We start from the raw sequence: 17,500 nt of genomic DNA, 5'->3' as shown, positions 1-17,500 counted from the left end.
AAAACATATCCCTTGATGAGGAGCAGATAGACGTCGTTCCCCCTTTAATATACACGTTAAAGGCGACATATCTTCAAATTTCCATTATTATTATTATTTAATTTATTTATTTTTCTCTTTATGTGTGATTTTTGTTAACAGGTGTGAATTATTTGTAATTGTCTTTTGTGAATCCGAAGGCCGTCAATAAAGAAAAAATATATATATAAAAAAAAAAAAAACGTAAAAAAAAATAACATAAAACAGTTTGTAGTTTGAGTTCAATGTGAGATTATAAATAAATATAAAAGCCTGTTAATGTCAAATAAAAATTACAAAAACAAAACAAAACAAAAAAACAACATCTGTAAATAATCAGCGAGTGTGATGACATGATTTAAAAATATAAAGTATTGATACTCTGATGTGACATCGTCAGATCAATGTCTGTGATTGATTGCTGCTTCTCTCATCGGTTTAGTTTCTCCTCCTCGTTCAGCTCGTTAATCAGTTACCTGTGACAGTTGTCGTTAATTATCTCTTGACTGTGCTAATTACTATTTAAATGTGTTTTCGTTACCAGCAGGATGTTTTGCTCGTTTACATATTAAACGCAGGTTGTTTCGGTTGTCACGGAGATAATTTATTTGTGTTTTATTCGGTTTGGTTTTGAAGATCAGAGTGACGCTGCAGTGATGTCACAGTGTACTCCAGGACTCCGTGACATCACTGCTGGTTATGTAGTAAATGATTCCTCAATGATATCAAAAATATCTATTAGAAAAGATGTTTTCTTGATCACTCAGTAAACTGAAACACGTCTAATCTCATGTTTAATCTACAACATGTTTGACTTTTCTGTCAAGTCCGTTTTATTTGTATACAGGATTAACCTCAGCTGTACAACATCCTGCGTCCTCAGACCCTCCGATGAGGAAAAGCTCTCTGCGATCCCGTTTAACAGACACGTTTTCTTTCTTTACTCATAATATCTGATAATTGATTAACGTGGAAGGTGACTGAGTTTAAAGAGAGCAGCTGCTTTAAAGTAAAGATGAAGCTGCGACAGAAGAGAGAGCGAGCGGTGTGTAAATGACTCGCATCAGATTAACAGGCAGCGCTGCCAACAGCACGTAAATCACACACACACACACACACACACACACACACTCACACACACACACACACACACTCACACACACACACACACACACACTCACACACACACACACACACTCTGTGGCAGTACATTACCATCAGTATAATTCCTCCTCACACTGCGACTACATTTTCTACCTCACAGAGCATATTAACTCCAACACAGTGTGTGTCAGAGTAGGTGTGTGTGTGTGTGTATGTGTGTGTGTGTGTATGTGTCAGAGTGTGTGTTCAGGTTTAGTGTCAGAGTGTGTGTGACATTCATTCTTCTTGGAGATAAATTTGCAGTGCGTCCTAATTTCCTGCTCGTAAATATGAGCAGTAATAGAGTGTGTGTGTGTGTGTGTTTTCAGTGTGTGTGTGTGTGTGTGTGTGTGTGTGTGTGTGTGTGTGTGTGTGCCGGGTCTTCCCTGCTTATCAGATAACAAATTGAAAGCTTAATCTGTCCTACGTGTAGATTTACGACCTCGATCTCTCGCTCATTCAGAGGAGGAGAAAAGAAGAGACGAAGTGCAGAAAAACTAACATAGAAGAAGAAGAGAGGGAGGAGAGGAGGTGAAGAGGAGGAGGAGGAAGACAGAGGTGGAGGTGAAGAGGAAGATGAGGAGAAGAGAGGAGAGGAAAGAAGGAGAAGTGTAGATAAGTTGAGTCTGTGTGTCTGAAGATAAGGTGACGATCAGCTGAGACTGAATGATGCTGGGTGGTTACCACGGTGATAAGACTGTGTGTGTGTGTGTGTGTGTGTATGTGTGTGTGTGTGTGTGTGTGTGAGCAGCTGATCAGAGGTCAGAGGTCACGCCGACACACTGAGGTTATCTTCAGACAAACACCGTGACATCGCAGACTCAGAGAGCAGCTTCCTGCTGCTGCTGTGTTCACATGTTCATATGTTCATATTTTCACATGTTCACATGTTCATATGTTCATATTTTCACATGTTCACATGTTTATATGTTCATATTTTCACATGTTCACATGTTCACATGTTTATATGTTCACATGTTCACATGTTCACATGTTCATATGTTCACATGTTCACATGTTCACGTTTATATGTTCACGTTTATATGTTCACATGTTCACATGTTCACATGTTTATATGTTCACATGTTCACGTTTATATGTTCATATTTTCACATGTTCACATGTTCATATGTTCATATGTTCATGTTTATATGTTCACATGTTCACATGTTCACATGTTCATATGTTCACATGTTCACATGTTCACATGTTTATATGTTCACGTTTATATGTTCACATGTTCACATGTTCACATGTTTATATGTTCACATGTTCACGTTTATATGTTCACATGTTCACATGTTCACATGTTTATATGTTCATATTTTCACATGTTCACATGTTCACGTGTTCATGTGTTCATATGTTCACATGTTCACATGTTCACATGTTCATATGTTCATATGTTCACATGTTCACATGTTCACATGTTTATATGTTCACATGTTTATATGTTCACATGTTCACATGTTCACATGTTTATATGTTCATATTTTCACATGTTCACATGTTCACGTGTTCATGTGTTCATATGTTCACATGTTCACATGTTCATATGTTCATATTTTCACATGTTCACATGTTCATATGTTCATATGTTCACATGTTCATATGTTCACATGTTCACATGTTCACATGTTCATATGTTCATATTTTCACATGTTCACATGTTCACGTGTTCATGTGTTCATATGTTCACATGTTCACATGTTCATATTTTCACGTTCACATTTTCATATTTTCACATGTTCACATGTTCATCTGTTCACATGTTCATTTGTTCACATGTTCACATGTTCATATGTTCATATGTTCACATGTTCATATCTTCATATGTTCATATGTTCATGTGTTCACATGTTCACATGTTCACATGTTCATATGTTCATTTGTTCATTTGTTCACATGTTCATATTTTCACATGTTCACGTTCATATTTTCACATGTTCACATGTTCATATTTTCACATGTTCACATGTTCATGTGTTCACATGTTCACATGTTCACATGTTCATGTGTTCATATGTTCATTTGTTCACATGTTTATATGTTCACATGTTCATTTGTTCACATGTTCACATGTTCATTTGTTCACATGTTCACATGTTCACATGTTCATTTGTTCACATGTTCACATGTTCATTTGTTCACATGTTCACATGTTCATGTGTTCATGTGTTCACATGTTCATTTGTTCACATGTTCATTTGTTCACATGTTCACATGTTCATATTTTCACATGTTCACATGTTCATATGTTCACATGTTCACATGTTCACATGTTCATTTGTTCACATGTTCACATGTTCACATGTTCATTTGTTCACATGTTTATGTGTTTATATGTTCATACAGAACATTGATGCTCATGTTCAACAGTTCAACAGCTAAAAGTTTCTCCTAACTGGACGAGTTGAAGGAAACTCTATAAATTATTGATCTTTTATTGATCACTCAATCAATCAGAGACATTTATCTGTAAAGGTTGCAGGACGTCCAGATGAAGCAGAGTCACTGAGAGAAACACGTCAACAAACTCTAAAACCAGTTCATAAATATCCGATCAATACAACTGGAAACATGTCTGTATATGATGAACTTGTGATATCTCAACTGTCTCAGAATTATTCATCAAACCAAAACAAGTTCTTCAGATCTCAGTTTGTTCAACATTCTTAGTTTTTCACCATAAAACGTCTCCGAGAGCATCGAGTACCAGTCGCACGCTTAACGACGACATTTCAGCCAAAACAGCCTGAACAAAAAATATTAAAATACTTTATTTGTCCATCAATATCCAACAACACAAAGGCTAATATCATATCATATCATATCATATCATATCATATCATATCATATCATATCATATCATATCATATCATATCATATCATATCATATCATATCATATCATATCATATCATGATAGCTTGTGGTAGGGGGATCAATATTTCACATCAAATATCTGGTTGTTTAGTAAAAAGTCGAAGAGACTGGACATAAAGAGAAGACGCTGCAGGATTCAAAGGGTTTCCTGTTTCCAGAAATCCAAACTGGAACTCGTGAAAATAATTTCAGACGTGTTTATAATTTCCGTGTTACAGTCACTTCCTCCTGTATTGATTATAGATTGATAGTATTTGTACTGAATCGCACCGACGTGCTGATGTGTTTCAACAGAAACGGCTGATTTGTTTACAGAGCATCTGTTCAGTGTGTGTGTGTGTGTGTGTTGGTGTGTGTGTTGGTGTGTGTGTGTGTGTGTGTGTGTGTGTTGGTGTGTGTGTTGGTGTCAGCACTTTGTCCTTCTGTAGGCTCATTAGAGACGAGCAGCAAGGAATGCTGGGTAATCAATACTGCTGAGACCCTCAGAGACTCAAACATCGCCTGAGAGAGAGTTTTGTCTTTTTTGTCCTTCTATGTGTGTGTGTTTACATCCCGTTACTATGGAAACCGCTGTGATGCTGTGGTACTGTAGATCCTGCGTGGCTTCAGACAGACGCCCCCCCCCCCCCCCCCTCAATTTCTTTTCCTAAAATTCCTGATAAATCTAATGAACTCTGGCTGTGATTGACGGCTGCCTCGACTAATTACCTGCTTGGTTTCAGTTTGTTGTGTGTGTTTGTGTGTGTGTGTGTTTGTGTTGTGTGTGTGTGTGTGTGTGTGTGTGTGTGTGTGTGTGTGTGTGTGTGAGAGAGAGAGAGAGAGAGGGAGAGAGAGAATAAAAACCACAGCAATATAAATCATCTCTAACTGAAACTAGAGGTTTGGTTTTGAGGTTTCAGGTTGTTTCTGGATGCAGCTGCAGTCTCTGTTCTTTGTCTTCTCTCCTCCATCCCTCCATCTCTCCTGGGAGAGAGACAGAGGAGAGGAGAGGGGGAGGAGATGGAGGAGAGGGAGGATGACAGCAGAGAGAGAGAGAGACAGTATGAATAGATGAGAGAAGGTTCAGGGTTATAGTTGTTAGAATGACAGAGAGAGACGACTGTGTCATTTATATTTACCCAGTTTGATACGTTAACATACAGCCAGTCATAGACTGAGAGCGTACTACAGTACAAGTACAAGTACATAAGTATTATGAGCTTGATGTAGTTAAAGTATTGCAGTAAAAGTACATAAGTATTATGAGCTTGATGTAGTTAAAGTATTGCAGTAAAAGTAGTGGTTTGGTCCCTCTGACTGATATATTATTATATATGACATCATTAGATTATTAATAGTGAAGCATCAGTGTTAGAGCAGCATGTTACTGTTGTAGCTGCTGGAGGTGGAGCTAGTTTACACTACTTTATATACAGTTAGCTAGTTTAGTCCAGTGGTTCCCAACCTAGGGGTCGGGCCCCTCCAAAGGGTCAGCAGATAAATCTGAGGGGTGGTGAGATGATTAATGGGAGAGGAAAGAAGAAAAAACAAAGTTCTGATACACAAATCTGTTTTCAGTTTTTGGACTTTTTCTCTAATCTTTGATTTTTGCTGAAATATTGGATCATTTGAACATTTATTGAAATGAAAGCATGTGAGAAGTTTAGAGGGAAAAATCACTATTTGGTGGAGCTGTTAACAACTCATAGACATGTGAAATGTGACCCCGACTACACACTGCTTTTTGTAAGACGTCAAAAGACAAAAAGGTTGGAAACCACTGGTTTCATCTTTAACAATGTGTTGTATTTTAAAAGCTTGTTATATTATCCATTGTGTCAAATCTTCATCTGAAAAGTAACTAAAGCTGTCAAATAAATGTAGTGGAGTAGAAAGTACAATATTTCCCTCTGAAATGTAGAAAGTAGCATCACATGGAAATACTCAAGTAAAGTACAAGTACTTCAAAACTGTACTTAAATACAGTACTACAGTAAATGTAGCTGACAGACAGATGAAGCTTTGATGTCCTTCATCTCTTACAGTGTAGTTGTGTTCAGGGTCACGTAGAGCTGATGAGCACATCAGTGTTTTATTACGACACACATGACAGAAGCTGAACTCAAATGTTCTATACAGGACTTCTACTTGAAAAAGAGTATTTTTATTCAGTGTTACTGCGACTTTTACTTCACTGAAAGATGTCAGTACTTCCTCCAGCGCCATCTCTGCTCTGACACATGATCCGGCTGTTATTGTGTTCATGAGTCTCGTCCGTCTGTCCGCAGGTTCTTCCTCAAGTTCTTCCTCAAGTGTAACCAGAACTGTCTGAAGAACGCAGGGAACCCACGAGACATGAGGAGGTTCCAGGTAACACACACACGCACACAGACACACACACACACACGCACACACACGCACACAGACACACACACACGCACGCACACACACGCACGCACACACATGCACGTACACGCACGCACGCACGCACGCGCACGCACGCACGCACGCACACACAAAGCTGAATTAATTTCCCTAAAGGGCAGGACATGGCTGCGGAGGACCTGCTGTACCCATAATGCATAGCAGCGGGGCGGCCCCAGGCTTATTGCTTTGCAGATATGATATGAGAGATCAACAGGGAACTACCTGCCTGTCTGACTGTCTGTCTGACTGACTGTCTGACTGTCTGTCTGACTGACTGTCTGACTGTCTGTCTGACTGTCTGTCTGTCTGACTGTCTGTCTGTCTGTCTGACTGTCTGTCTGTCTGACTGTCTGTCTGTCTGACTGTCTGACTGTCTGACTGACTGTCTGACTGACTGTCTGTCTGACTGACTGTCTGACTGTCTGACTGACTGTCTGACTGACTGTCTGTCTGACTGACTGTCTGACTGTCTGACTGACTGTCTGACTGACTGTCTGTCTGACTGACTGTCTGTCTGACTGACTGTCTGTCTGACTGACTGTCTGTCTGACTGTCTGTCTGTCTGTCTGTCTGTCTGACTGTCTGTCTGTCTGACTGTCTGTCTGCCTGTCTGTCTGACTGTCTGTCTGACTGTCTGTCTGTCTGTCTGACTGTCTGTCTGCCTGTCTGTCTGCCTGTCTGTCTGCCTGTCTGTCTGACTGTCTGTCTGACTGTCTGTCTGTCTGTCTGACTGTCTGTCTGTCTGTCTGACTGTCTGTCTGTCTGTCTGACTGTCTGTCTGTCTGTCTGACTTTCTGTCTGACTGACTGTCTGTCTGACTGTCTGTCTGTCTGTCTGTCTGTCTGTCTGTCTGTCTGACTGTCTGTCTGACTGACTGTCTGACTGTCTGTCTGCCTGTCTGTCTGTCTGACTGTCTGTCTGTCTGTCTGTCTGTCTGACTGTCTGTCTGACTGTCTGTCTGACTGTCTGACTGACTGACTGTCTGACTGACTGTCTGACTGTCTGTCTGTCTGTCTGACTGTCTGTCTGACTGACTGTCTGTGTGTTTGTTTGTGAGTTTTTAAAAATTTTGTCCCACAATAATCTCACTAAATAAAAGCTTTAACAGGAAAATAAAGAACATTTAGTAAAGTACAATTTAACATTTAAATGTAACACTAAGTGGAAACATTTTACATAACGAGTACTTTTACTGTTGATACTTAATTTATATTAAGTATATTTGGCTGATACTAATACTGATACTGATACCAATACTAATACTAATACTGATACTGATACTAATACTAATACTAATACTAATACTGATACTGATACTAATACTAATACTGATACTGATACTAATACTAATACTAATACTAATACTGATACTAATACTAATACTAATACTGATACTGATACTAATACTGATACTGATACTAATACTAATACTGATACTGATACTTTTAGTGAATATCTCCGTCCTTCCTCCACCACTGACACCAGGTTAGAGACATAAAGTAGAATCTTGTAATATGAAGTAAAAGCTGGACGGTCTGTCTGACGGTCTGTCTGTCAGCCAATCAGAGAGTAAAGATGCTCTTTGAACTTGACATCATGTTTCAGCTGCATCGATGCTGAGTGTCTTTATTGATCCCTGCTGGCTGATAGAGAACAATCAGAGTGATCAGATCAATCAAGATGATGGTTCAGCAAAATCAATACATGTTCTGACATCAGAAGACTCAGAATGTTTCACCAACACGGTTCTTTAATCCCTGAAAGCCCGATGATATTATATCAATCATTTACATACAGACTCACAGTACTACAGTACTGTATAGTACTAATACTACAGTATAGTACTCCTCACAGTACTACAGTACTGTATAGTACTAATACTACAGTATAGTACTCCTCACAGTACTACAGTACTGTATAGTACCTGTCACAGTACTACAGTACTGTATAGTACTAATACTACAGTATAGTACTCCTCACAGTACTACAGTACTGTATAGTACTAATACTACAGTATAGTACCTCTCACAGTACTACAGTACTGTATAGTACTAATACTACAGTATAGTACTCCTCACAGTACTACAGTACTGTATAGTACTAATACTACAGTATAGTACCTCTCACAGTACTACAGTACTGTATAGTACTAATACTACAGTATAGTACTCCTCACAGTACTACAGTACTGTATAGTACTAATACTACAGTATAGTACTCCTCACAGTACTACAGTACTGTATAGTACCTGTCACAGTACTACAGTACTGTATAGTACTAATACTACAGTATAGTACTCCTCACAGTACTACAGTACTGTATAGTACCTGTCACAGTACTACAGTACTGTATAGTACTAATACTACAGTATAGTACTCCTCACAGTACTACAGTACTGTATAGTACTCCTCACAGTACTACAGTACTGTATAGTACTAATACTACAGTATAGTACTCCTCACAGTACTACAGTACTGTATAGTACTAATACTACAATATAGTACTCCTCACAGTACTACAGTACTGTATAGTACCTGTCACAGTGCTACAGTACTGTATAGTACTAATACTACTGTATAGTACCTGTCACAGTACTACAGTACTGTATAGTACTTCTCACAGTACTACAGTACTGTATAGTACTTCTCACAGTACTACAGTACTGTATAGTACTAATACTACAGTATAGTACCTGTCACAGTACTACAGTACTGTATAGTACTTCTCACAGTACTACAGTACTGTATAGTACTAATACTACAGTATAGTACCTCTCACAGTACTACAGTACTGTCGTCAGGACAACGAGCAGAAACAGAGACGACGTTCGTGACGATGTTTCTGCTGAAATCTGGTTTAATGATGTTTTGTTTTGTTGGTTTCTGTTTGTTTATGTTGTTGTTTACTTCGTCTTAGACAGACAATATCAGCTTGTCTGTCAGAGGTAATCAATAACGTGTCTTCTGTTCATATTTGAGAAGATTCATGTGGTTTAACGTTGAAGTGAACATGAGGTCATGTGACTGGCCGAGTCTCGTCTCTGCAGCTCTGTTCATTCATCAGACACTTAACAACAAGAACCAGCTGATGGCCGATCAGTGACACGCTGTCTGTGATTGATCCTCTCATTATTGATCAGCTGTGTTATCCCATTAGCTTCAACAAGAGCAGGAAATAAAATACGGGAAGAATACAAAGAGACAGAGAAGAAGACAAAAGAAAGATGGAGGCAGTGAGATGAAGCTCTGAATGTGAGAAGAGAGGAAGGAAAGAAAAAGAGGAGAAGAAGAAAAGATGAGAAAGAAAAAACAGAAAAAGAGTGAAAAGAGAAGAAAATTACTAAACAAGTGGATTAAATAATATAATAAAAAAAAGAAAGATGAAAACAAGAAGAGATGAAGAGGAAGATGAAGAGGAAGAAACAACACGGAGAATCAAAGACGGAGACGTCACGTGAGAGGATGATGTCATCAGTTTAATGATGGAGAAACTGTCGACTGGTTTGATAACAAAACGGATCAAAGTGTCTGAAGATGTCAATCCCACGATGCCGTGCGGTCAGTAACTTCCTGTGACGTCTTTAAATCCCGTCGTCTTTTCATCTTTCTTCTTCTCTTTTTATCTTAATTTTCATCTTTTGTTTTTGTTTTGTCAGCAGCTGTTTGTCTGTTAAAGCACTTTATTATTATTATTATTATTATTATTATTATTATCATACTAAGAGTACAGTCAGAGTCTGTACAGTGATAATAGTGTAAAGATGCTGCAGGTATTCGTTCATAAACTAAAGTAAATGTTTGATCTGCTGGAGGAGAACTCGGCATCCTCATCCTCATGAGGAAGATGAACGTGTGAATCCGTCCGACTGCTGCTGAGACATTTCAGTCTGAAACAAAAGAAGAAGAAAAGAGGAGACGTGTTGTTAGAGGATTTTCTCCTCCTGTGTGTCTGCTGTCACACACACACACACACACACACACACACACACACACACACACATACACATACACACACACACACACACACACACACACACACACATACACACACACACACACACACACACACACACACACACAGTAACACACTCTCTCTCCACGCTGCGCTGAGCGAGCTGACAGGATGTTAAGTCCAGTTAAACCAGGAGGGGGGGGGGGGGGGGGGGGGGGGGTGTGTGTGAGACAGGTGAAGTCAGGTGAAGCCTCCGGACTGGTCGGCGGTTGTCGTGGCGACAGCAGGGGTGAAGGATGTGCCGGTTAGTCACCGTGGCGACAGAGAGGACACCTCTACTCGCTCTCTCTCCGTGACCTTCTGCTCCGTCGCCATGGATCAACAGCAACAACCTCGCCACGGCAACCGGACCGGGGATGATGAATGGCCGCCGCCCGGCGAACTGTCAGCGTCCAGAGAGACGCCGTGACATCAGACAGTAGATGGCAGCACTGATTGTTGTTTAATTATTATTTATTAAAAACATATTCTAGTTTTTATTTATTATGTTTTTACACATTATTCTGTTATGTTTTAAAATGAGACTTGACATTTTTAAATTGTATTTCTTTACTTTTTGTTTTGGTTGTTGATTTGTTGTTGTTTACCTTTTTATTATTATTTTAGTTTTATTTGAGCGTCTACAGGTCTCAGCAGGGATTTCTGCTACAGAACAACAAAAAAATGCAGATTAAATTTGTTTTATTTCAGGATTTTTAAACACTTCACATATGAAAAACATTGTGATTTGATTCAGATCTTTAAAAATGACTTTGATTATTTTTTGGGTGGCAAAAATATATATTTCATAATATAATAAAATATATACTTACTGTGGTCTTCTGTGATCATTTCCTTGGATTTTAAGGTTCCTCAGAGGACGAACTCTGATTCTCTTGGTGACCTTCTGTCACGATTTCTTGATTTGTGCACAATAAATGATACATACAGAAAGAGAGGATGACCTCTGTGTCACCCAATGCATGCTGGGAAAGACTCTCAGTTGGAGGACAGCAGACTTCCAGAGCACACCGACGTTTCAACAAAGACACAAAGCAAACAACATATGTGACGTATGTCGTTCTAGATAATCGGTTGATCAGGGTTTCAGATCTATTGGATGATGATTGTGAGGGTGGAAGCTGCCGTAGTCAGTCTGACATCATGTCAGAAACAGAAGAACATAAACTTCCTGGTCTAGCTTGGTGGTGTCAAACGTTAGTCTGTGAATTAATCGTGTGCTCCGGTCCCTGTTTGTTCCCTCAGACTACAGTCATATTTCAGATGATTCTGGCTTTAAAAACTTGCAGGTTTAAGTAAAGTTTTGTGTGTGTGTGTGTGTTTGCAGGTGGTGGTATCTACGACGGTAAACGTGGACGGTCATGTTCTCGCCGTCTCTGACAACATGTTCGTACACAACAACTCCAAACATGGCCGCCGAGCCCGGAGACTGGACCCGTCTGAAGGTATGAAGGTTTAAGTTTTCACTACATCCTTTAATAAAACTCTGTACTGAAGTGAATGAGGAACAAAGGAAACATGAGAGGACCCAGTACGGAACCCTGAGGAACTCCGTAGTTCACTTCTGAAAGGACACGTTATCCAGGACTGTCTGGTTTATCATGTTAATATGTTTCTGCTGTTTCCTGTTAATGCAAATTAAAATATTTAGTTAATGGAGTCATTATGATAAAATGAATTCATGTTGTAATGACAGACAGCTGATCAGAGTGGATTGATTTTATCTGAAATGATGTAATAATATAATAAAAGCTGCTCTGACACGGCGCTAAAACAGCTAAACCCAGCAGGCTGAACTGAGTGGAGGCAGAGAGAGGAGAGTAATTTGGTCTTTGAAGAGAAATCGCCCCAGTGGCTTGTGGGTAGGAAGACCAGACGCCTCGCTGTCCCCAGAGAGGACAGACAGTGTGTGTGTGTGTGTGTGTGTGTGTGTGTGTGTGTGTGTGTGTGTGTGTCTTTTTGCAGGCCGTTCAACCTCTTTAATTGCCCTCCTAATTAAAGACAGTAACCATGGAAACCACCCCTCCCAATCAGAGCGCAGCAGAGTCCCGTGGGTTTGAACCCTCTCTCTCATTTTACTGTTTGTGTCTTCGCTCTGCAGCAGCACTTTGTTCTGTTTAAAGCAGCGAGGCCGATGTGAAACACATCTGAAAGAAAATGAGAAGTTACAGGTCAGCAGTCAGCAGGTCAACAGTCTCAGTGTGAGACTGATTAACACGGCGTCAACACTTCACAAACACTAAACACTTTGACTGTAGCACCACTGACTCCTGACTGCGAAGGTTTGATAGGTTCAACATCAACATGAGTGTTTGTTCCTCTGGACTCCTTCCGCACGTCTTGAATCACATTATCCTGCTTATTACACTGCTGTTTACTAAAGAAATCAACACTTTGACACAAAATATTGATTCAAAAATGGTTTTATTGATTTAAAAATGATTTTATTGCTTCTGCTAAAAGAAATAGTTTCTTAGCTTCTATGGTTGGAACTGCGTCCGTAGCAACGTACTCAGCGATGTAATTCACATGAAACTGAAAACGTCTATTGATGGTGAAGTGAGACAAGGTGAACGGGACTTCGATGGGAATACTGATGTTGACGTTGTTACAGCTTTAAACCAGCAACATAAATGGAAATAAGTGTTGAACTATATCGTGGTTTCTTTGAAGATTTGTAGATATGTGTCTCTCTCTCACTGCTTCAACTAAACTAAACTAAACTAGACGAGACGAGACATGACAAAACTAAACGAGACGAGACAAAACTAAACAAGACTAGACTAAACGAGACTAGACTAGACTAAACAAGACATGACTAGAATAAAGAAGACTAGACGAGACTAGACTAAATGAGACTAGACTAAACGAGACATGACTAGACTAAACAAGACTAGAATAGACTAAACGAGACGAGACTAAACGAGACGAGACTAAACGAGACGAGACTAAACGAAACAAGACTAAACGAGACGAGACTAAACGAGACTAGACTAAACGAGACGAGACTAGACTAAACAAGACTAGAATAGACTAAACGAGACTAGACTAAACGAGACGAGACTAGACTAAACGAGACTAGACTAAACGAGACGAGACGAAACTAAACAAGACTAAACGAGACGAGACTAGACTAAACGAGACTAGACTAGACTAAACGAGACTAGACTAAACGAGACGAGACTAGACTAAATGAGACTAGACTAAACGAGACGAGACTAGACTAAACGAGACTAGACTAAACGAGACGAGACTAGACTAAACAAGACTAGACTAGACTAAACGAGACTAGACTAAACGAGACGAGACTAGACTAAACGAGACTAGACTAAACGAGACGAGACGAAACTAAACAAGACTAAACGAGACAAGACTAGACTAAACGAGACTAGACTAGACTAAACGAGACTAGACTAAACGAGACTAGACTAAACGAGACGAGACTAGACTAAATGAGACTAGACTAAACGAGACGAGACTAGACTAAACAAGACTAGACTAAACGAGACGAGACTAAACGAGACGAGACTAGACTAAACGAGACGAGACTAGACTAAACGAGACTAGACTAAACGAGACGAGACTAGACTAAATGAGACTAGACTAAACGAGACGAGACGAAACTAAACAAGACTAAACGAGACTAGACTAAACGAGACGAGACTAGACTAAACGAGATGAGACTAGACTAAACGAGACGAGACTAGACTAAACGAGACTAGACTAAACGAGACGAGACTAGACTAAACGAGACGAGACTAGACTAAACGAGACTAGACTAAACGAGACGAGACTAGACTAAACGAGACTAGACTAAACGAGATGAGACTAGACTAAACCAGACGAGACTAGACTAAATGAGACAAGACTAAACGAAACCAGACGAGACTAAACGAGACAAGACAAGATTAAACAAGACAAGACTAGACTAAATGAGACGAGACTAGACTAAACCAGACTAGACTAAACCAGACTAGACTAAATGAGACGAGACTAGACTAAACCAGACTAGACTAAACCAGACTAGACTAGACGAGACGAGTCTAAACAAGACTAGACTTAACTAGACTAAACGAGACGAGATTAGACTAAACCAGACTAAACCAGACTAAACCAGACGAGACTATACTAAACAAGACTGAACGAGACTAGACTTAACTAGACTAAATGAGACGAGACGAGTCTAAACGAGACTAGACTTAACTAGACTAGACTAGACTAGACTAAACAAGACGAGTCTAAACGAGACTAGACGAGTCTAAACGAGACTAGACTTATCTAGACTAGACTAAACAAGACGAGACTAAACGAGACGAGACTAGACTAAATGAGACTAGACTTATCTAGACTAGACTAGACTAGACTAAACAAGACGAGCCTAAACGAGACGAGACTAAACAAGACGAGACTAGACTAAATGAGACTAGACTTATCTAGACTAGACTAGACTAGACTAAACGAGACGAGACTAAACGAGACGAGACGAGACTAAACGAGACGAGACTAAACGAGACGAGACTAAACGAAACGAGACTAAACGAGACGAGACTAAACGAGACTAGACTAAACGAGACGAGACTAGACTAAACGAGACTAGACTAAACGAGACGAGACTAGACTAAACGAGACTAGACTAAACGAGACGAGACAAAACTAAACAAGACTAAACGAGACGAGACTAGACTAAACGAGACGAGACTAGACTAAACGAGACGAGACTAGACTAAACGAGACGAGACTAGACTAAACGAGACTAGACTAAACGAGACGAGACTAGACTAAACAAGACTAGACTAAACGAGATGAGACTAGACTAAATGAGACTAGACTAGACTAAATGAGACTAGACTTATCTAGACTAGACTAGACTAGACTAAACAAGACGAGTCTAAACAAGACTAGACGAGTCTAAACGAGACTAGACTTATCTAGACTAGACTAAACGAGACTAGACTAAACGAGACGAGACTAGACTAAACGAGATGAGACTAGACTAAACGAGACGAGACTAGACTAAACGAGACTAGACTAGACTAAACGAGACTAGACTAAACGAGACGAGACTAGACTAAATGAGACTAGACTAGACTAAATGAGACTAGACTTATCTAGACTAGACTAGACTAGACTAAACAAGACGAGTCTAAACAAGACTAGACGAGTCTAAACGAGACTAGACTTATCTAGACTAGACTAAACAAGACGAGACTAAACGAGACGAGACTAGACTAAATGAGACTAGACTTATCTAGACTAGACTAGACTAGACTTAACAAGACGAGACTAAACGAGACGAGACTAAACGAGACGAGACTAAACGAGACGAGACTAGACTAAATGAGACTAGACTTATCTAGACTAGACTAGACTAGACTAAACGAGACTAGACTAAACGAGACGAGACTAAACGAAACGAGACTAAACGAGACGAGACTAGACTTATCTAGACTAGACTAGACTAGACTAAACGAGACGAGACTAAACGAGACGAGACTAAACGAAACGAGACTAAACGAGACGAGACTAAACGAGACTAGACTAAACGAGACGAGACTAGACTAAACGAGACTAGACTAAACGAGACGAGACGAAACTAAACAAGACTAAACGAGACGAGACTAGACTAAACGAGACGAGACTAAACTAAACGAGACTAGACTAAACGAGACGAGACTAGACTAAACGAGACTAAACGAGACGAGACTAGACTAAACGAGACTAGACCAAACGAGACGAGACTAGACTAAACGAGATGAGACTAGACTAAACGAGACGAGACTAGACTAAACGAGACGAGACTAGACTAAACGAGACTAGACTAAACGAGATGAGACTAGACTAAACCAGACGAGACTAGACTAAATGAGACAAGACTAAACAAAACCAGACGAGACTAAACGAGACAAGACGAGATTAAACAAGACAAGACTAGACTAAATGAGACGAGACTAGACTAAACCAGACTAGACTAAATGAGACGAGACTAGACTAAACCAGACTAGACTAAACCAGACTAGACTAGACGAGACGAGTCTAAACAAGACTAGACTTAACTAGACTAAACGAGACGAGATTAGACTAAACCAGACTAAACCAGACGAGACTATACTAAACAAGACTGAACGAGACTAGACTTAACTAGACTAAATGAGACGAGACGAGTCTAAACGAGACTAGACTTAACTAGACTAGACTAGACTAGACTAAACAAGACGAGTCTAAACGAGACGAGACTAGACTAAATGAGACTAGACTAGACTAAATGAGACTAGACTTATCTAGACTAGACTAGACAAGACGAGACTAAACGAGACGAGACTAGACTAAATGAGACTAGACTTATCTAGACTAGACTAGACTAGACTAAACGAGACTAGACTAAACGAGACGAGACTAAACGAGACGAGACTAGACTAAACGAGACTAGACTTATCTAGACTAGACTAAACAAGACGAGACTAAACGAGACGAGACTAGACTAAATGAGACTAGACTTATCTAGACTAGACTAGACTAGACTAAACGAGACTAGACTAAACGAGACGAGACTAAACGAGACGAGACTAGACTAGACTAAACAAGACTAGACTAAACAAGACGAGACTAAACGAGACGAGACTAAACGAGACGAGACTAAACGAGACGAGACTAGACTAAATGAGACTAGACTTATCTAGACTAGACTAGACTAGACTAAACAAGGCGAGACTAAACGAGACGAGACGAGTCTAAACAAGACGAGACTAAACAAGACTAGACTAGACTAAATGAGACTAAACGAGACGAGACGACTTCCTCTGGCAGCTGAGGGGAACCAAAAAGTAGGAGGAATCTTGATGGTAAGAGAACAGAACAGAGTAGAATAGAGTAGAATAGAATAGAGTAGAGTAGAATAGAGTAGAATAGAATAGAGTAGAATAGAATAGAGGTCAGGTGCTGTAATGTCATCTTAAATTGTCAGTGATGAGATTAGCTGCTCTGCTTCACACACACACACACACACACACACACACACACACACACACACACACACACTCA

At 39.8% G+C, this 17,500-nt stretch overlaps 1 protein-coding gene across 10 annotated transcripts in view; it reads left to right on the top strand.

Annotated features, from left to right (window-relative positions):
- The window catches only part of LOC121886790 (transcription factor COE3-like), a 58,500-nt gene that overhangs the window by 5,286 nt on the left and 35,714 nt on the right, over nucleotides 1-17,500 (top strand). For 7 of the 10 annotated variants that reach the window (XM_042397116.1, XM_042397115.1, XM_042397114.1 and 4 more), the window contains exons 2-3: nucleotides 6,313-6,394; nucleotides 11,790-11,907. In XM_042397116.1, the coding sequence (XP_042253050.1) occupies nucleotides 6,313-6,394; nucleotides 11,790-11,907 (200 nt within the window). Of the gene's footprint in view, nucleotides 1-1,572; nucleotides 1,726-1,746; nucleotides 1,781-5,978; nucleotides 6,395-11,789; nucleotides 11,908-17,500 lie in introns of those variants that run through there. The other 3 variants (XM_042397118.1, XM_042397119.1, XM_042397117.1) reach the window with 3 other exon arrangements.

Source organism: Thunnus maccoyii, chromosome 20 (genome assembly GCF_910596095.1).
Source record: "Thunnus maccoyii chromosome 20, fThuMac1.1, whole genome shotgun sequence".
Classification (NCBI taxonomy): domain Eukaryota; kingdom Metazoa; phylum Chordata; class Actinopteri; order Scombriformes; family Scombridae; genus Thunnus; species Thunnus maccoyii.
The sequence above is the reverse complement of the archived record's forward strand: the minus strand, read 5'-3'. Positions and strand labels throughout refer to the sequence as shown.